Source organism: Bubalus bubalis, chromosome 7 (assembly GCF_019923935.1).
Source record: "Bubalus bubalis isolate 160015118507 breed Murrah chromosome 7, NDDB_SH_1, whole genome shotgun sequence".
Lineage (NCBI taxonomy): Eukaryota > Metazoa > Chordata > Mammalia > Artiodactyla > Bovidae > Bubalus > Bubalus bubalis.
Genome location: NC_059163.1, coordinates 50,550,896 through 50,572,807, shown reverse-complemented (window position 1 = coordinate 50,572,807; position 21,912 = coordinate 50,550,896). Strand labels below are relative to the sequence as shown.

The 21,912-nt window shown below is 39.5% G+C and overlaps 1 protein-coding gene across 8 annotated transcripts in view; it reads right to left on the bottom strand.

Moving 5' to 3' along the window:
* The window catches only part of TXK (TXK tyrosine kinase), a 67,250-nt gene that overhangs the window by 36,162 nt on the left and 9,176 nt on the right, over positions 1–21,912 (bottom strand). For 3 of the 8 annotated variants that reach the window (XM_045166291.1, XM_006073736.4, XR_006641274.1), the window contains 4 exons: positions 11,466–11,520; positions 10,360–10,462; positions 9,443–9,648; positions 5,502–5,567 (listed from right to left, as the gene is read on the bottom strand). In XM_045166291.1, the coding sequence (XP_045022226.1) occupies positions 5,502–5,567; positions 9,443–9,648; positions 10,360–10,462; positions 11,466–11,520 (430 nt within the window). Of the gene's footprint in view, positions 1–5,501; positions 5,568–9,442; positions 9,649–10,359; positions 10,463–11,465; positions 11,552–11,660; positions 11,847–13,012; positions 14,356–14,380; positions 15,388–21,912 lie in introns of those variants that run through there. The other 5 variants (XM_044945891.2, XM_044945892.2, XM_044945889.2 and 2 more) reach the window with 5 other exon arrangements.

Below are 21,912 nucleotides of genomic sequence, written 5' to 3'. Positions count from 1 at the left end.
AAACAAAACAGAAGCAATATTGTAACAAATTCAGTAAAGATTTTTTTTTTAATGGTCCACATAAAAAATCTTAAATAAAAAATTTTATTTAAAAAAGAAATAAACATATGGTTTGATGTGACAGCACCTAAGCAGTAAGCAAATGTTGTACAGGAAAGACAGAGGAAGTGACAATAGAACAACGGAGAGGAAGAGAAAAATGGAAACACTTTCATTTCAAAACAAGATTTTAAAAAGAAGTTAATATAATATTACCAGAAATACTATTTTTGTGGACAGCGGAAGAAAGGGTGTGTGTATAACCAGGCATTAAGTCAAGTGGGGGAGCCCAGTGGTGGCTGAATGAGACTCATACCTGCCTGGGACAATGGAACCTATCTCCTCATGTGGACTTCCCCTAACCTTCTATAGTAGAAAGCTGCCACTAACTAGCATGGCCAGGTTTTTAAAATATTAATGCACTTAAATTGAAAATGGTCTTTTAAAAAGATGGAGAACAGGGGATGATTACAGATGATTCTAGTCAAAGTCATATAACTACCTATTGCTAATGGGAACAAGAGTAACTGTGAATTTAAACTGTGCCTATCATTCAATACTTGTTAATGAATATTCTTATTGTGGGAGGGAATTTCAAGATGAGTCTGAGACCTCTTGTTGTAGAAAGAAGAAATTCTTTCAAAATAAATGAGGCAGAGTTAAATTCACAGGGGACCAATTTAAAGAGGCCCCCATACTGGCTAAGTTATGAAATATGGGGGCTAAAAAGAGACTAATGATTATAGCTCACTGAAATAGACTGAAGTTGTGAAAAGAGAAGACTGCATAATGACACTCAAAAAGGGAGGAATTAACATAAACTGATTTTTTTCTAAATAATGTTTCTTTACCTGCTATCATGTTGGTATTAATTTTGTTGCTTTGTATTTATTTATTATAGTGATAAATAAAATATATTAATTGTGATTAAATATAAATTAAAAATCCATCCGTGTGGAAGTCATTCTCAGAATGACTTCAAAAAAGTAACAAAAGAACCAGATAGAAGTATATGATGAATTTAAGATCAATTAAAATAAGGCAGAATTCCATCTGCATTATGATAATGATAAGTAAAAGGCAGAAAAAGGATAAATGTAATTTAGAGCAGGTTGAGGCATGGTGTTTCAGAATTTCAACTATTTAAATCAGATGATAAAAGGTAGAAGAGTTTTTTGTTTTGTTTTGTGTATTTCAAATAGGTAAGGCTGTAACTTCTTTATTGAGACAATACTGATTATAAAACTAATATTGAGTGATGTCAGTAGAACCCCCAATACACAGGATTGGGGTGGGGATTCTATTAATACATTTTTTAAAATCTACTGCATCTAACTGTGGTTGACTACAACCATCACATATGGAACTTATATGTAAGCCTCCCATGTGCCAGTCTTAGATGTCTAATCAATAAAGAACAGTATTGTGGCTTTGAGTTTTAGACCTGGAAACCCTATTAGAGCTGAGAAGGTTAATTTGCTTCACTTGGTGACTTTCTGACCCTGAGAAAATTTGAGGTTTTTTCTCTACACTAAACATTTAGTGTAGAGAAAATGAGGTAAGTCATATCCATAGCTCAGGATAATCAATGTCTGCTACTTAAAATATCAAAAATTTTAAGAGAATCTGGCATTTCAGAGTTTTTGTCTTTGCTTGAAGATTTATAACTAATCTTCAACTTGTTTACCAGCTGAGCCACAAGGGAAGCCTCTGATAGCTCAGTTGATAAAGAATCCGTCTGCAATGCAGGAGACACCAGTTCAATTCCTGGGTGGGAAAGATCTGCTGGAAAAGGGATAGGCTACCCACTCCAGTATTCTTGGGCTTCCCTGAGACCTGGGTTTGATCCCTGGGTTGGGAAGATCCTCCGGAGTAAGGGAAAGGCTACCCACTCCAGTATTCTGGCCTAGAGAATTCTGTGGACTGTAAAGAGTTGGACACAATTGAGCGACTTTCACTTCACACTTCAACTTGATATTTGAAGTTTGAGAATAACTAATTTTTAAAATGATATTCACATGGTTAAAAGAACTCAATTCACATTATGTTTAATTAAACATTTATGTTTAATTTATTACATTTCCAGGATCATGTAAGGACGTACAAGGGGCTATTACAATTGCAAATTTGACCTGTCAGGCCAAATTTTCTTTATAAAGAAAACTGAATTTATTCAGTTTATTAATGTAAGTTAAATGTTTCAGGAAACTTAATTAACTGAGTTTGTAAGTAGGATGGATTGTTTAAGGATATTTTTATGTCGAGTATGCATTTAGGCAATTGTTCTTGGTTTTTAGATTTATAAATAGTATATCAAGATTTTAAAGTTCAATTTGAAGGCTTACTGAAAACAAAGTTTTTTCATTGTAATATTTCAAACCAAAGTAGCCATAAACATTTCTCTGCATAAAGATTCCCCAGAGATGTCAGAAGCCCACGTGGACAGCATTCCTTCTTCCATCAGCCCCCTATCTCCTTCCTTTCTCCTTTAGGCCTCAAGTCACATCCTCAGAAAGGTCTTCCCCACTCAACATGCTCATTTAAATTATATTCCCTCCCCTCTTGTTTCCTTCCCATGCCCCATACTATTCCTTCATGACACCACAATTTAAAATGATGTATTTGTGAATTCAGGGTTGCTTAATGTCTATTTCCTTGGTGAAGCTGTAAGTTCCATGAAAACCAGGACTCCTTCTGTGTATTCCGTATTGTGTTTCCTCTGCTTACAACAGCTAACATCTAACATTATCCTAAGTACATAATGATAAAGATCAAACAAATTAAGTGGAGGACTGAAGTAACTCTGAATGTAGTGTACCAGTTATACTAGGCAAGGTGGACAAAGCTGTCAATGTCTTTCTTGTTTCACAGTTCAAGGAAATAGTCATAACTTCTAGAATGTATTGAAGAGCTACTATGTACCGAATGAGACAGGCATTATTGTCCCCAGGGTTCAGATCATTCAGAGATTTAACGACATTAGGTAACTTTGCTCAGAGCTGAACCATTAGTCAAGAGTGATGCCAGGATTTGAACCCAGATTTCTCCGATTTCTAAGCCCATACTACTGCACTTCAACATGGGACAGAAGTTTCTGTACAGTCAGTAGAATGGTGTTTGTTTGCATAGTAAGTGGTTGATCAATTTTAGTGATTTGTATTGATGATCTATATTTTAATAACCTTCTTGAAACCATAATAAAATTAAAAATTGGTCTTTTCATAATTAAAGTCATTATAAAAGAAGGCTTACAGAAACATAAATCCAGGCTAAGGAAATGAGATGATCAGAGTGGTTTAATTTGTGATCCAGTATCTGCAGTATAAACAAGTTGTTAAAGCCAGACGCTAAGCCTGGTCTAAACAGGGGAAGCAACAAGCACATCAATTCATAACAGAAGGAAGAAAAGTAGCCCTGTTGATTACTGAGCATCCACTTGCTAACCACCAGGCACTGTGTTAGGTACCCTCACACAGGTCTCCTTTAATTTCCAGGAAAATCCAAACTGAAGTTAGAATATGGTGATAAAACCATCTTATTTTTCTGGGTTTTCTTAGCAGGAGATTTTCAAACAAAATTTTCCCTGACCTGGCCTTCAAAGAATTCAAAGAGACCTGGTTGTGCTGAGCAGCTTCAGCTGGGGCTGGTGGTGAGTTTCTCTCCCCCGCCGCACCCCACTGCCTACTCCCCACCCCCAACTCCATGCATGGGGCATGCCTGAGCAACTGTAGAGAGTTGTGGGGCTATTTGCTAAGGAAGGTGGGGTCAGCCACCTGGGGGCTTTGAGTGGAGAAGGAATTTCAGGGCAGAGCTAAATGACACAGATCAAGAGAGGGGTTATGATGAGCTAAGCAAAGGAGAGGAAGAGAGAAGAGACACTGTGATGGAGCTGAGGACAGAGACTTGAGAAGGAGAATGGAAACAGACAGCAGAAAGGTCTGGTAAGGTTATGGGTGTTTTCAGTGACGGATGTGCTGAGTCTGGAGTTTCCCAGGTGGCACTAGTGGTAAAGAACCTGCCTGCCAACGCAGGAGATGTAATAGACGCAGGTTCTATCCCTGGGTTGGGAAGATCCCCTGGAGGAGGGCATGGCAACCCACTACAGTATTCTTGCCTAGAGAATCCCATGGACAGAGGAGCTTGGTAGGCTAAAGTTCATAGGGTCACACAGAGTCAGACATGACTGAAGCAACTTGGCAGGCAGGCATGCTGAGTCTGGCCTACAAATGGGCTTCAATAAGCAGCAAGGCAGTCCAAGGCTGAGTTCTCTTTTAATTTGCCTGGTTCTCAGGGAGGTACCTGTTCTAATGCCTCAACTCACATCACCTAATACAACCTACTGGAACATATGCTAATTGCAAAACCAGTATCTAAGCCAGGGGAGGGCACTCAAGTGCTCAAACTGCAAACCTAAATTTATAAAAGACTAGGAAACCAACCCAGAATACTCTTTGGAAGGACTGATGTCGAAGCTGAAACTCCAATACTTTGGCCACCTGATGCAAACAGCTGATTCATTGGAAAAGACCGTGATGCTGGAAAAGATTGAAGGCAGGAGGCGAAGGAGGCAACACAGGATGAAATGGTTGGATGGCATCACCAATGCAATGGACATGAACTTGGGCAAAGTCCAGGAGACGGTGAGGGACAGGGAAGCCTGCCAAGCTGCAATCCCAGGGCTCCCAAAGAGTCAGACATGACTTGGTAACTGTACAACAAGGACCACTCCTAGCCCTGTCACTCTCTATCTATACATTAATATCTCAACCTTATTTTCTGATCTGCAGATTGAGGGGTTAAATAGTGCTTGCTAATGTTTCTATCTTCTAAATCCATTAATATAGTGTAACAAGAATGCATTTCTAAGCAAAACTCTAGTGAACATATCAAAAGTTCTTCTGAACTATAGCATTAGCCTATTTCTCATCTTCGGAGATTTCTAAACCCTTCAAAATATGAGTCAAACTATAGTAATATATCTGTATATTAAGTCTAACTTAATTAATGAACAACTGATGTCACTTTTTATTTTTATTTTTTATTTTTGGTCAAGCTGCACAGCATAGAACATCTTAGTTCCCCAACCAAGGATGGAACCCATGCCTCCTGCAGTAGAAGTGTAGAGTCTTAACCACAGGACCACCAGGGAAGTCCCCATTTTTAAAATAATAACTTTTCCACTTAGGACATGCAGTAAAACAAGTGCAAGATGAGTGTTTGGTTTCTTGTAGTCACTGTTAAAATTTTCTTTAATTGGCCATACAAAACAAAAAAAAAGTAATTTTAAGAAAAAGAAGTTTCTGAATCAGCCATTATTAAGATCAAAAATCTAAGCTAAAGCTTCCAAATGTGTTACTTTCTTTTCCCTTTTCAGACCCAAAACAGTATGTATACTAATAAGTTACCCAAATGTACCTGATTTTTATAGATTAACCATGGGACATATTTTGGAGGACACTTACTCATATATTTCTAAATTAGTTGGTTTGTTTTCGGTCACATAGTTGCTTGGAATTAAGCCTTCATTCCTACAAACACAAAGCAAAAATCAAAATTTTGACACATCTGTGGTATTACTGTGGCAAAGACCCCTTTAAAAAACCTCAAGGATGCAGAGGAAAATCAAATTCATTTGACTAATTAAATTGTTGACAGAAGAAAAAACTTTTTTTCATTTCAACATTCAACTAAAATCTTTGCACAACAAATACTAAGTTTCTGATGTTTAACATTAGTAGTTTAAGATGTTTTCTGACACAGATATCTGTGCAAATAGGAAAAGGGCCACTTAACATGATCACTGGGACATCATAGTGACTAGATTAAAAACATACCAATTGCAAAGATATTAACTTAATTCTTTGTAATTGCTGCAGAGCATCCCACAGAATAGATACTCTAGTTTAGCCATGCCTCTGTTACAATAAAGCTGCACAGAAATACTTGAATATGCCTTCTTGTGCACAGGTAAGAGCATTTCTCTAAGACAGATACAAAGCGGGGGAATTGCCGGGTTGCTGATTAAGCGGATCTTTTCAGTAGATACAGCAAATTGCTGTCGAAGGGCAACAATTTTCACACTTATCAGCAGGGGAGTAGTTTTTCTTTTCCTATAACTTCACCAATAAAATCTGAAATTTAAAATTATGAAAGATCTCCAAGACATATTATTGAGGAATACAAGCAAGTTGCAGAGCAATGCATAAAGTATAGTCAGATTTAAGTCAATTAAATCTTCAGACAATACCATATTTTTAATACATCCAAGAAAGTGCATTGAAAGCGATCTGGACAGGAAGATCATTGAAATGAATCACTAAATGGATAATGGTGCTTACTTTGGGGAAAGAGTCTGGGTTTGGAGGTGTGGCAAAGCAGAATTTGGGCACTATTTATCATGTTTGAATATTATTTTTTTTAAACCTATATTCACTTATTAACTTTGAAGTTAAAAATTGGTGCTATTTCTCTTTAAGTCTGAGTCATGACAACACACCACCTGCAAGGGTAGTTAATGATACAGCCCTGAACCTACTAACTCACATGATCACTAGGACATCATTCCTCTCTACCTGCTGAAAAGTCTCCAGCACATGTTGAGTCTTAATGAAGAACTGGTAAAAGAGCCAAATCATTAAGAAAACATAAAGAAAGAGATTTGTATGTACTTAGATACTTATAACCTTATACCTTAGATACTTATACCTTAGATACCTATAACGCTTAGATACTTATAACCTCAAAATCTTGACAAGGATCAGAAATCAAGGCCAGAATTCTCTCTCTGAAAGTAGACATACTCCTCAGAATTCTTTTCTACCCAGGACTCCAGTCTAGAATTAACAATCTATCACAACTGGTACAAAGAACCGATACAAAGGCCCTTTGTATCCCAGGGCCTTTTTTTCTAATTTCATTCAGAAACTACTGCAATGTTTACTTCCAAAACTAGTCATTGTAGAAATATGAAAATGAGTAAGACACTGTTTCTGTTTCTATCTTAGAGCTTAATAGGAAAAAAAAATTCAAATTGCGAAAAAAAAAAAAAGCATAAATTAGAAGTTGTATGGTAGAAACTAGTATTATTCTTATTTACAAATAAAATTCATTAAAAACAGAACTATCATATGATCCAACAATTCCACCTCTGGGTATTTATCTGAAGAAAATGAAAACACTAACTTAAAAAGATACCTGCATCCCCATGTTCACTGTAACACTATTTATAACAGTCAAGATAAGGAAACAACCAAGTGTCCACTGATGGATGAATCGATAAAGAAAATGTGGTGTATATATGAAATATTATTCACCCATAAAAAGAAAAAAAAATGTTGTCATTTGCAACAACATAGACGGACCTTGACAGCACCATACTAAGTGAAATAAAGAAAAACCATGTGGTCTCACTTACATGTGAAATCTTTAAAAAAAATGAAAAATTGAAACAAAACAAGCTCAAAGGACAAAAAATACACTGGTGGCTGCCAGAGGCAAGGGTGGTTGCAGGGCGCTAAAATGGGTGAAGGGGATCAAAAGGTATAAACTTCCAGTTACACAATAAATGAGGCTTGGGGATATGATGTATAGAATCGTGTCGAGTTAATAGTACTGTATTGCATGTTTTAATTCTACAATGATAACAGAACAGACTTCTGTAAGATTTCAATACATTTAGACCATGAAATTTTTGCACCCGGTCTTATGTCCCTGAATATGTTCCAGTGTCTCCTAGTTTATTGTCTTATCAATTCAGTTCAGTTCAGTAGCTCAGTCATGTCCAACTCTTTGCAACCCCATGGACTGCAGCATGCCAGGCTTCCCTGTCCATCACCAACTCCTGGAGCTTGCTCAAACTCATGTCCATCAAGTCAGGGATGCCATCCAACCATCTCATCCTTTGTCGTCCCCTTCTCCTCCCACCTTCAATCTTTTCCAGCATCAGGGTCTTTTCCAATGAGTCAGTTCTTCGAATCAGGTGGCTAAAGTATTGGAGTTTCAGCTTCAGCATTAGTCCTTCCAATGAATATTCAGGACTGATTTCCTTTAGGATTGACTGGTTGGATCTCCTTGCAGTCCAAGGGACTCTCAAGAGTCTTCTCCAACACCACAGTTCAAAAGCATCAATTCTTCAGCACTCAGCTTTCTTTAGAGTCCAACTCGCACATTACATACATGACTACTGAAAAAACCATAGCTTTGACCAGGCGGATCTTTGTTGGCAAAGTAATGTCTCTGCTTTTTAATATGCTGTCTAGGTTGGTCATAGCTTTTCTTCAAAGGAGCAAGTGCCTTTTAATTTCATGGCAGAAGTCACCATCTGCAGTGATTTTGGAGCCCCAAAAAATAAAGTCTCTCACTGTTTCCATTGTTTCCCCATCTATTGGCCATGAATTGATAGGACCAGATGCCATGATCTTCATTTTCTGAATGTTGAGTTTTAAGCCAACTTTTACACTCTCCTCTTTCAATTTCATCAAGAGGCTTTTTAGTTCTTTTTATTGTCTATAGGAACTTGAATAGAGTTTGTATCCTACTGTTGTGTGAAAGTTGTATAAATTTATATTATGTTGAATCGATTCATAGTGCTTTTCAGGTCTACTATATCCTTCTCCTTCTCTGTATATTCATTCTATTAATTTTTGAGAGTTTGATATTGAAACTCAAACTAAACATCTTAATTTATCTACTTTTAAAAAATTATAATATATATAATAGAACTATATGTAACTTTGTTCTATATTTTCCAAGTCTCCTGTAAATGTGTTACCTTAGTTTCATAATTTAAAAAAGTTAAAAAGCATTAAAAGTGAAAAATAGTACCATATTGCATGTCTGATTGCTAAGACAGTAAATCATAAAAGTTCCCATCACAAGGGAAAAAAAAATTGTAACTATGTATGCTGCCGAATGTTAACTAGACTTGTAGTGATTATTTCACAATAAATACGAAGAGCAAATCATTATGTTGTACACCTGCAGCTAATATAATGTTCTATGTCAATTATAGAGACTTCCCTGGTGGCTATACCTGAGAAGAAAGAAAGGAATGGAAAAGGGAGGAAGGAAGGGAAGGAGGGAGGGAGGAAGGAAGGAGGGAAGGGAAACAGAGAGGGTAAGTAATTTGCCCCAAAACACACAGCAGTGTGTGGCTACATCAGGCTATAAAGCCACATGTACCTAGTTTGGAGAGTCTACCTGAAATCACAGCATTATAATGCCCATTCATACAGACGGAGAGGTGTGGGAACAGCTTCTGTTTCATTTACAAGGGAGAGTTATAAACCTTGAGAAAATAAACAGTCTATTTCTCTAATAAACTAAACGGAGTGTCTTTCACACTTCGGAAGTCTGTAGGGACTAAAAGAGGAAAGATTTGGTAAAGACAAACCACCAGTCTTACCCCAAGCGGTCTCTTGCCTTCCACCAGTGAGGATCATACTTCTCCAAGATAAGGTATTCCTCTGCTCTCTTTAAGGCTAGATCATAGGGCTCTCTGGGCAGGAAATCGTACAGTGCCTTAACATGGATCTTCTCTTCAGAAACCTCAGAGGGTGGGAGGGGAGGCAGTGGCTTGCGTTTTGATGGTTGTCCATGGCCCCTGTTGGACTGTAAAAAATTAAGGTATGAGTCGTGGCACTATTGTTTAAGTGATCTGAGCTAAAAAAAGAATAAGGGTAGAGAGTATCTGCCTGCCGCCTTGTTTCTCCCAGCTAGCTGCAGTAAAGCAGAAGCCCAGGTGGTATAAACGTAGGAAATGACTAACTACAAAACAATTTTCAGATCCAGCAACACACTCATCATTTTGTAAATTCTCGAGATCACAAATTCTCTTGCCAGCATGGCACTGAATATTTTCATGTCACAATTCTTAAAATGTTATTTCCTCCTTAATAATTTCACTTTAAGGATTTTTCTCCTTTAGAAAAAGGAGAGAGAGAGAGGGAAAAAAAAAAAAAAAAAAGCTTTTCCCTTTAATATGCTGTAAGCTTGTGTTTGGGCTTATCAACTTCCCAAGAAAACTTATTTTCTAACACTGAACTGAAAATTAATCCTGGCCTCAAAATGGTGATAGCCAGAAGGCATTTTTTCCCCAATTTCAAATTCTGCCAAAATATTGCAGAATAGGCCATTTTAACTGGTCTTATTTTCTTTCCCTTTCTTCTAGGCTGTTGATTCACTAAAAGTTTATTGAAAACTTATTATGTGCCAAGCATGACATTAGGTTCTGGGCAGGGTAGCAAACGGTACCTCACGAAACACAGACCCTAAAAATGCCACCTTCCTCTACCCTTTCTCCCCCTGCAAAATGATACTCACTTGCTTCTTACTTGGCAAGTCACTGAACCACGGTCTGCGACGCTGTGTGTATTTTTCTGAAAGTTCTTCATCTTTGCTAAGGCTTATTTGTGTCCTCACTTGCCTGACATTGAAAAATAATCACGTTACAAAGGATTATTTAACTCTTGGCTATAAATCCACTAGACTATAAACAAGCTAGTAGGAAAGTCTCCTTCCTATTTTTTATTTAGAAGACTTCCTAACTCCATTTCCTTGGGCAAGGTACTCTGGGACCTCTCAGAACTTTACTTTTTTTAACCTAGGACTAGAGACACTAAGAGCATATAGAGTTGCTATGAATAATAAAATTGAGAAAATACATGTCACATGGGCAACACAGAGTCTGGTGACTATTAAGGGCGTACAATTACAATCAAGATAATGAAGACCTTACTCTGTGTCAGGCACAGTGTTTCACGTTTCACATGCATTGCCTCATGTGAGTATCTATTGTTAAAAAGTAGATGTGGTGTAGCGATTAAGAACATGAGTTTGGATCCCAGATCTACCATTTTTATAGTGTGGCCTTGGGCAACGTAACCTCCCTAGGCCTGCATTTCTTCATCTGTATAATGGGGATTGTAAAAACAAACAAATAAAAAGGGTGGTTTTGAGAGTTACTAAGAGCTAAAAAAAGTAAACTGTTTAATACAGTCTGATATACAGGACTCCCATTAAATGCTGGCTGCTACTATTATCATGGCACCCTGGATTTTTATCTTTATCCATCATTTACTGGGCACCAAAGTATAAAACACATTGGTAGTTTCAGGGAGAACCTCAAATAAAACAGGATTCTTGCCCTTAAAAGGTAAAAATTACAGAGTGAGACACAGACACATAAATAGCACGCATGAAACAAAAATTAAATAGAGAACCAGGCCACATGCTCTGGGAACACAATGGAAGGAGCAATTAAGTCCAAGAGGATCGAGAAAGGACCATGGACCTGACACGTGACCTATCGCTAGCTTTAAATGAATGGCCATTGAATAGGGAGAAAATGGGAGGAGTTTCCCAGGCAGATGAACAGCAGATTCAAAGAAACATGGAGATTCCACCCAAGAAGTTGCCCTTGGACTTACCGCTTCTGCACGGAACAGCAACAGCAGCAGCAGAAAATCGACTGGATGGTGTTATCTGAAAAGCAGATCATTTTCAACTGTTAGAAAGCCACAAGTCCATGATATTGGGAAGAGGAGGCTGCTGGCACTATTCCAAAGGAGGAAATCTCTGAGGGCATGGGTAATAGAAAGTTTCCTACACATGCAAACCTTTACCCTGCCCTTCTTCACTAGTAGAAGATGAAAGATTGTCACTAACACGAAAATAAGTTACTGGTACCCTGGCCACTGTGGTTTCCCTTCTCAGGCTCTTATCTCTGGGTCTGGTTTCATGCATTTCCTCAGTCAGTGGATGAAAAATGACCAGTGTATTCACTTTACATTGATAAGGGCTGATGTCGGTTGACAAATGTACTAAAGAATATAATTCTGAAAACAATGTTCTCCTAGGGAATCTGCTAGCAGGGATTTTAAATTAGGTGCATTACATTTCTTCAAATATATTTTAAAATATATTTATATAAAGTAATATAAATATACTAAATATATTTATAATACGTAATATACTATGTAATAATATAACTTAGCATGTTTATTCTATTTTTATATTTTGTGTATAAAAATACACTTACCTTTTTGGATCTCAAACTTTCTATGGATTAGGTTCAAGCAAACTGAATATTTAAAGAAAGCACTACTTATTAAATCTGGGTCATTCTTACACTTCTTTTGTCAAACTTAATCTTTATTTGTTAGATTATTTGCCTATTTTCAAACCATAAATTTTGAATATATCAAAAGCTGTTTTATGTTCACAGAACCTACATTTCACAGCAACTCTTTCTCATACTGGCCCCTGAAAATGAAGTATTATTAAGAAAACAGAGTACATTAGACATGAGCATTAGCTTTGAGGTTAGAAAGGGCTGCATATGCATTCTAGCTGGAGGTGGATGGGGTGCTGACTATATCAGGAATAAGTCCCTTTACTTCTCTAAGTCATTGTTTTCCTATCTGTAAAAACAAGAAAATCATACCTATCCCCTTTGAGAAGCCTTCAGGTGCAGAGATTAATCTCCGCCTTTGTGGGTTTGGGCAAGCTAGTTAAGTGTTTTGTGCTTAGGTTTCCTCATCTGTAAAATGGGAATAGTAGGATACTTAGCACGTAAGGCTACTGTGAGGATTAATTGAATGAGTTCCTATACAACACCTAGAACAATGCCAGGTATGTTTAAGAGGGCAATCAAGATCTATTATCATTACAGTTTTGTTGAAAAGATTAAATTAGATGCTTTCTCTAAAGTTTCTCTCCTGGAACACAGAAGAGGGACGAATCCAAGCAGAAGCCACCCAGTATAATCTACCCCTCAGCATCCTCTCTATGCCCTCAGAACACAGGATGCAACAAAGCCCCATCAGCTAACATATTATCACCAGCTGATGCCAATTTGATTACACTCCCACCTGAAACTTGGTACATTAACCATCGTTAGGATTCCTACATCAGATGGAGAAAGAAATGAGGTAAAAACAAGAGTAACAGAGGACATAGTCGCTACAATTCCCACCTTTACAGCTATCCTGCATCATAAGTTGATCACAAGTGGCCTCTGTCACCTTCCATTCCTTGTGCCCTCTTGCCTTTGCTAACACTTTGGTGGAAGGAGCTTTCCTCTGCTGGAATTGCCCAAATGTTCATTCCTGGAGGATCTGGTCCTTAGTTGTTCTTAATGGGGTTGTTACAATTTTCTACTGACCAGGACTATTTTCAATATTAAGAAATGAAGCTAATGGCTACTGTTGCCTCCTGAGGTGGCCCACACTCTGTGGAGTGTGTTTCTCTCTAAATAAATCCACCTCTTACCTATCACTTTGTCTCTCACTGAATTCTTTCTGTGATGAGACAAGACTGAGCTTCATTAGGTCCTGAAACCCCCACCAGATGGAAGAAGTTAACTTCATGCTGCCCACAAGCACATAGTCCCCAGACCTGTTGGAACCAGAAGTTGATGATGCTGACTCACCACTAGCCAATCAGAAGAATGCCCACAAGCTGATCATGCCCTGCTCCTTGAACCATTCCTATAAAATTCCTCATTACCGCCTCCAGGGGAGAAACACTGTGACCTACCCACCCATCCCCCTCCTTGCCTGCAAAGAAATAAAGCTATTCTTTTCTACTTCACCCCAAAAAGGAAAGAAATGAAGCTAGTATGTCCCCTGAGTTTCCAAGTCCTCTTTGTCCTCATTGAAAAGAATGAACCCAGTTTCTTCCTAGAAATTGCGATACTCATCTCTGATACATTGAGTCCTTTCTGTGCCCATCAACTCACTGATACCAAGAATCCCACAATGGTCAGAGGGCAATCTCGGCTCCCAATATTCCCTAAGAAAAGGATTCTTCTCTGGGGCACTGGTATCTCCAAGCTCACCAAACACAAAAGTTATAGGGAAAGAAAATAACAATATTCCAGTGGGCTATTAGTTGATAAGAGGGGCCACTCCAATCTCTTTTTCCTCAGTTGCCAGACTCATGCATCCTAGCTTTATGAAGACATCACCACATTTGCTGCTGGTTTAAGACATTTACTGTATCCTATAGAACATCTTTCCAACTTTGCAAGATGTTGTCTCCCAGATGTCATAGGAATTGATGCTTTAGCAGGCCATTTAGCAACCAGAAGCCAGAGAGCTTGGAAGCATGTTGAACTAAGCCCTACAGATAACTTTTCCAGGAGAAGGAATACCAAGAAGCCAAGCTCATTAAGCCACCATAGAGGCTGGGTCTACATTTAACCCCTGCTGGTCATCCTTCCAGGATAGAACAGGCTGAATAAGAATAAAGACACCCAGGACAGTAATCAGTTATATATTGTTTCCTTTTCCTTTCACCGAAATTGACCTTAAAAACCTAGATTCATGTATTACTTACACACCTTTCTCTGATTTGGACACTGCCATTATTCTGTCTTTGGGCTATAGACACCTTGGGGGTCCAGTGGCAAACATCTCATTTCTATCAGGCAAAGATTCACCTTTACCCCTCTGATTTAATAGCTTTCTTCCTTAGCCAAGAAACCATCTGTTCTCCATCCCAAAGCTGATTTCTGGAGACTCAAATAGAGTCCCCCACCCCCTCCACAAATTTGCACTACACTGTGTATTATTAGGCTTTTGGGTCTCAACTGCTTCTGTCAGTTTTCAAAATCTTACTGTTTTTCCCCACCCTTCTGTTACTGCTGCTGCTAAGTCACTTCATTCGTGTCTGACTCTGTGCGACCCCATAGACGGCAGCCCACCAGGCTCCCCCGTCCCTGGGATTCTCCAGGCAAGACTTCTGTTACTAAAAAGGTCTAAGTCTCCATTATCTGAATTATACCAAGAGCCTCCTAACTTCCTACTGCTCTACCCTTAACTCCCCCTATGGTTTCTTTTCCGCAGTCGGAGTAATTAATTTAAAACCTAGGTCAGATCATGCTACTCCTTGTCTCAAAACCCACAACAGCTCTCCATTTCACAGAGTGTTTTAGCCAATTTTCTCACAATAGTCTCGAAACCTTCTGTGGTCTGGCCTCCTGGTGCCTTCTCATCCCTCTCCCCAGTGTGCTCATGCTCATTTACCCCCCACACTGGCCACACTGGCCACACTGGCCACACTGGCCCCACAGTGCTTCCAGGCCAGACCTGCTTTCAGCAAAGGCTCTTCACCTCCATACTGCCTGGACCATTCTTCCCTCAGGTGTCAGTCTTCCCTCTCTCCACTCCTCAAGTCTGCTCCAATCTCACCATCTCAGTGAAGAGTACCCTGACCCATGACTATTGACCTGCTAACTTCAGGATTCCTGACTTTGCTCTATTCTTCTTTTTTTTATTAGCATTTCTCACATTCTAACATGATGAGCAATTTATCATTTTTCCCCTTACCGTCTGTCTCCTCAACTAGAATGCAAACAGGGATCATTGTCTACTTTGTTCACAGTTAGATCCCAAGAGGCTGGAACAGTTTTTGACACCTAATCATTACTCAACAATTATTTGTTGAGCAAAATCAATATATGAATGAAAGAGTTTGCAGGAGCATCAAATGATAACTTTTTCAAAGCACCCACCTGTTTTGCTTCAATCCTAACAGGAAAATGAAAACTGAATGTGTGGGGGACAGAATAAGCAGGTGCAACTAAAAAAGCAACAGAATAAGTAGTGAACTGTAAGAGTGGGGATATAAGATCATGAAAGTCCTTGAAATAAGAGAAGATAGGACTTTGACTGTATACGTAGAACGCAGTCACTAACTACTGAAGACAGAGAACAATTTGGTCACAATAAAGCAGAATAAACTCTGTACTCAGCCTAGAAACCTTTGTAAGATGGTCTGGTAAGGTAAGCAATGATCTTCATGGTCACAAGTTCTAATGTAAGCTAGAACATTGAATATCATTGAAACTAAGTATTTATAATGGTTACTTTACTCCTTGAATAACTGCTGGCATGCTATATTTATTCTCTATAGTTTTCTGAATGCTTCAATACAGAATATATAAAACTAAAATTTGTGAATTAAAAAAAAGGCAAAGACCCAGAAAATCAGGTAGGTCTGTGACTAGTTAGATACCTATTCTAGGATTGGAAACTTTTTGAATGTATATGATTTTTAGTGATAGATACAAAGATTTTTTATTTCTCTAATTCAGCCAACTGTCTCACCTTTTACCCAATCAATACAAAGATTTTTATTTCTCTAATTCAGCCAACTGTCTCACCTTTTACCCAATCAGAATTATCATCTTCCTTGCAAGCCCTAATAAGAAAACTAGCCAATCATTTCCCCTTTCCAGTTTTCCTATGTCTGTGTATGAGTCCATCAAAATCATGGATTCTGTCCAAGCCCCATCTTTATATCCAACTTCCATGATTCAGTTCAAATTATTCAGCTTTTTACTTCTTCTCTGCCCTGCTACCAGCCTAGTCCAAGCCCTCATAAGCCCACACCTATAATTCTGCATTAATTCACTTAATTCTCACAATGACCCCATGAAGGAAGTCCCATTTTTCAGATGAAGACTCTGAGTCACAGAGATGTTGAGAGTCAAGGGCTTATAAGTGGAGAGCCAGGACTAGAACCCAGGCAGGCTCACTCCAGAGTCCGCTCTGAACCTGTTTCAGTGACTGAATAAACTGGTCAAATTCCCCACTGGTCAAATTCCTCCCCCTCAGTACATCCTATATACTCATTTCCCTAAAGTCTATCTTAGCCAGCTGCTCTACATCCTCAGCATCTAAATGACTCTCCGGCGACTATAGTTAATAATACTGTATTGCATTTCTGAAAGTTGCGAAGAGATTAGATCTTAAAATTTCTCATAATTACACTGTAACCAGTATGCTGACCGACGTTAACTAGACATATTGCGGCGCTCACTTTGCAGTGTATACATGTGCCAAATCACTGGGCTTCCAAGGTGGTGCTAGTGGTAAAGAACCACCTGCCAATGCAGGAAACATAAGAAATGCGGGCGCAATCACTGGCTCGGGAAGATCCCCGGAGGAGGGCATGATAACCCACTTCAGTATTCTTGCCTGGAGAATCCCAAGGACAGAGGAGCCTGGCAGGCTACAGTCCACAAAGAGTCAGACACAACCGCGGCAGCAGCTTAGCCCTGCGCAGTACAGCACCGAAGCACTATGCTGTACAGCTACACCCAATATAATATTATAGGTCAGTTAACCCTCAATAAAAAATTAAATTGTTAAAATAGATTCTCAACAACATATGGCAACAAGATTGTATCTTTCCTTATTTTCAGGGCCTTTCAAAATCTGATCACCCATCCTGACTCTTACTGTTCACCAATTCCTATTACACCAACTTCTTCTATTTGCTGTTCTCACAGACATCTTGCCTATTTCTGCCTCCAGCCTGAAAAAGGCTTCCTTTGTACTTTACTCCCATCTGACCTTCCTTCAGGCTCCCAAAGCGCTGTGACCTGTCTTGCCCTGTGGCTCTTAATTAGGTACCATCTTCCATGGTCATTTATATTTCTTCGTGTAGCCTTCATCGCTCACTGGGCTTCTCAATCTCACCACTATTGATACTTTAGACGCTTTAGATGGATGAATTCTTTGTTGTGGGGAGCTGTCCCGTATATTGCAGGATGTTTAGCAGCATCCCTGGCCACTATGCACTACGTGCCAGCGGCAACAGCCCCATCACCCCTCTAATACCCACCTCCCCCTCACTGGTGTGAACACCGCAATATTTAGCGGCATTGTCAGATGTCCCCTGTGGGCAAAATCACCCTTTGTTAAGAACCACTGATTGAGCTAGATTGTAACCATTGAGCTAGATTCATGGTCTGAGTTGCATGCTTTTTTGTCTTGTCCGTAACATCAGAGGCTCGTTTAGAACAAGAACCTGATAGATAACTGTTAAATAACACCTTCCTGATCTCTACACCATCATATCACATTTAGGCTCTATTTCTCAGTAACTCACTCTACCACCTGGTATCTCACAGCTTGATGCTGGCCGCAGAGAAAGCTAGGTTGACCACGTCCTTTTGACTAAGTGGGACAGCAAGGCTGAAGAAGACAGCTTCCGGAGCTTATAGTAGGTCATGAGTCTAACTAACATTTTGTTCCAGATATAATAAAAGAAGAAGAAGGAGGAGGAGGGGGAAGAAAAAGAAACAGCAGTTTATCCGAAATCAAACATCAATCCATGAGATGCTAAACGAAATGGCAAAACTGGTGTTCAAATTTTTTTTTCTCTGTTAGGACAGATATGGAGTTGAGCGATCATTAGGGTCAGAGTAACCTGAAGTCACATCATGTCTCCATTTTCTTGTAGCAATAATATGATGTGGGGCAACTACTCATGAAACTCACCTGGAAAATGTTGGAAATAAAACCTACCTTCTAAGAGAGGCAGTTCCCCACTCCTACCAACAAAGCCTTTACCATATGCAGACACTACAGTAAGATCTTATTATCATATACTAATTCACACCCTATGGGAGTGACGCTACTGGTAAAGAATCCCCCTGCCAATGTAGGAGATGCAAGAAGCTTGGGTTTGATCCCTGGGTCGGGAAGATCCCCTGAAGTAGGAAATGGCACCCCACTCCAGTATTCTTGCCTGGGAAATCTCATGGACAGAGGAGCTACAGTCCATAGCGTCACAAAGAGTCAGACATGACTGAGTGACTGAGCACACACACATATACACACAACTCACTCCCTACACTATTTCAATGTGTAATAGTAAGATCTTACTGTAATAATAATGTAATACTGTTATTATTGATGTTATTATTACCTAGAGCCAGATATCCTGGAATGTGAAGCCAAGTGGGCCTTAGGAAGCATCACTACAAACAAAGCTAGTGGAGGTGATGGAATTCCAGTTGAGCTATTTCAAATCCTAAAAGATGATGGTGTGAAAGTGCTGCACTCAATATGCCAGCAAATTTGGAAAACTCAGCAGTGGCCACAGGACTGAAAAAGGTGAGTTTTCATTCCAATCTCAAAGAAAGGCAATGCCAAAGAATGCTCAAATTGCCGCACAATTGCACTCATCTCACACGCTAGTAAAGTAATGCTCAAAATTCTCCAAGCCAGGCTTCAGCAATAAATGAACCATAAACTTCCAGATATTCAGATTGGTTTTAGAAAAGGCAGAGGAACCAGAGATCAAATTGCCAACATCCACTGGACCATGGAAAAAGCAAGAGAGTTCCAGAAAAACTTTGCTTTATTGACTATGCAAAAGCCTTTGACTATGTGGATCACAATAAAGTGTGGAAAGTTCTGAAAGAGATGGGAATACCAGACCACCTGACCTGCCTCTTGAAAAACCTGTATGCAGGTCAGGAAGCAACAATTAGAACTGGACATGGAACAACAGACTGGTTCCAAATAGGAAAAGGAGTACGTCAAGGCTGTATATTGTCACCCTGCTTATTTAACTTATATGCAGAGTACATCATGAGAAACACTGGGCTGGAAGAAGCACAAGCTGGAATCAAGATTTCCAGGAGAAATATCAATAACCTCAGATACGCAGATGACACCACCCTTATGGCAGAAAGTGAAGAGGAACTAAAAAGCCTCTTGATGAAAGTGAAGGAGGAGAGTGAAAAAGTTGGCTTAAACCTCAATATTCAGAAAACTAAGATCATGGCATCCAGTCCCATCACTTCATGGCAAATAGATGGGGAAACAGTGGAAACAGTGAGAGACTTTATTTTGGGGGGCTCCAAAATCACTGCAGATGGTGACTTCAGCCATGAAATTAAAAGATGCTTGCTCCTTGGAAGGAAAGTTATAACCAACCTAGACAGCATATTAAAAAGCAGAGACAGTACTTGGCCAACAAAGTTTCGTCTAGTCAAGGCTATGGTTTTTCCAGTGGTCATGTATGGATGTGAGAGTTGGACTGTGAAGAAAGCTGAGCACCAAAGAATTGATGCTTTTGAACTGTGGGTTGGAGAAGACTCTTGAGAGTCCCTTGGACTGCAAGGCGATTCAACCAGTCCATCCTAAAGGAGATCAGTCCTGGGTGTTCGTTGGAAGATCTGATGTTGAAGCTGAAACTCCAATACTTTGGCCACCTGATGCAAAGAACTGACTCATTGGAAAAGACCCTGATGCTAGGAAAGATTGAGGGCAGGAGGAGAAGGGGACGACTGAGGATGAGATGGTTGGATGGCATCATCGACTCAATGGACATGAGTTTGGGTGAACTCTGGGAGTTGGTGTTGGACAGGGAGGCCTGGCGTGCTGCAGCTCATGGGGTTGCAAAGAGTCAGACACGACTGAGTGACTGAACTGAACTGAATGTTATTATCCCCATTGCACAGAAGAAACTGAATAACAGAGAGGTTCAGTAATTTGTCCAAAGCCACATACCTAAAAAGCAACCAAGCACAAATTTAAGGCCACAGAGCTTGGTTGAGTCCATGAGCATAATGATGAGCCTCCTCTTGTGGATGAGAAGATTGGGTAAATTAGCAAAGGGGAATGCCTAGAACAGAGCAGTTAGCCATTTAATTTCCCACCTTTCCCATCACTTAGCTTTCTAGAACTCATTCATGTACTGTGTATTCATAGGGTGGATTGAAGGTAAACAGATAGAAGCAGACTGTGGTTCCCCCTCTGAAGACAGAATGGGAAGAAGGCCAAGTAGGTTAGAGCTGACCTTCAGTATTCTCTACCCTATTTGCCCCACTCAGGACTCTAATGGGCCCTCTTCCAACTATCAACAGCTCTCCAGAAGGTGTAAATGATATGAGAGTAAATTGATGTAACAGTAAACATGCACTGCAGGGCTTCTTTTAAAGGCATTTTCACGTTTGTAGGCATGACACTCATATTTATCAAGGTGATCAGAGACAGAGAGAGAGAGATTGATTTAAGGAATTGGCTCACACAGTTATGAGGGCTGGTGAGTCCAAAATCTGATGAGGCAGACTGGAGACTCAGGGAAGAACTGCAGTTTGAGTCCAGAGGCAGGCTGATGCCCCACTTTTTCCTTGCTTAGTGGAGATCAGTCTTTGCTCTATTAAGACCTTCAACGGATTAGATGAGGCTCACCCACATTGTGTAAGGTGATGCTATCTAACTATTTCATCCTCTGCCACACCCTTCTTCTTTTGCTTTCAATCTTTCCCAGCATCGGGGTGTTTTCCTTAAATTAAATATATAGAGCTTTCAAAGGGAAATTGCTGGTATTTGCCAGCAGACATAATATCTGGGGACTAGGAAAAGGCCTTGCCCTCTTCACTGAATTTATAATACATGACTACACACTAGCAGAGTGGATAATAAATCCAGCAACAATCTCTCAGTTATCTTTACTCTCTTCTGCAGCCTAAAATTTAGGAGGAAGATTATTCAGAAATATTCATTTGATTTGCAAAGCAGAAGTAGAGACACAGACGTAGAGAACAAACATGGATAACAAGGGGTGGAGGGAGGTGGGATGGACTGGGATATTGGTACTGCTACGTACACTGCTACGTACAGAATAGATAACTAACGAGAACCTACTGTATAGGGAACTCTCCTAAATACTCTGTGGTGACATAAGCGGGAAGAAAATCCAATATCCATATATGGGGTATATGTGTATATATATAACTGATTCACTTTTCTGTACAGCAGAAACTAACACAACTTTGTAAGACAACTATACTCCAATAAAAAAAAATTATTTGTCTTCATTCAATAGCAAGGACAACTGCCTTGAAATAAAGGTCCGACTCTGCCATGACTTTAGTCACAATAAGGTTTTGTTCTATCACCGCTGAAGGCCAAGGACAGCTGAGAGCAGGGAGGCCCACTTCTGCCTTGTTTATGGTTCCAGTTCTGCACAAAACAATTGCTAGCAACTAGTTGCTGCCCAGTGAATTATCAATGAGTGAGTGAAAAACAAACTGTAAAAGCCAAACAGCTTCCTGATGATCCTTGT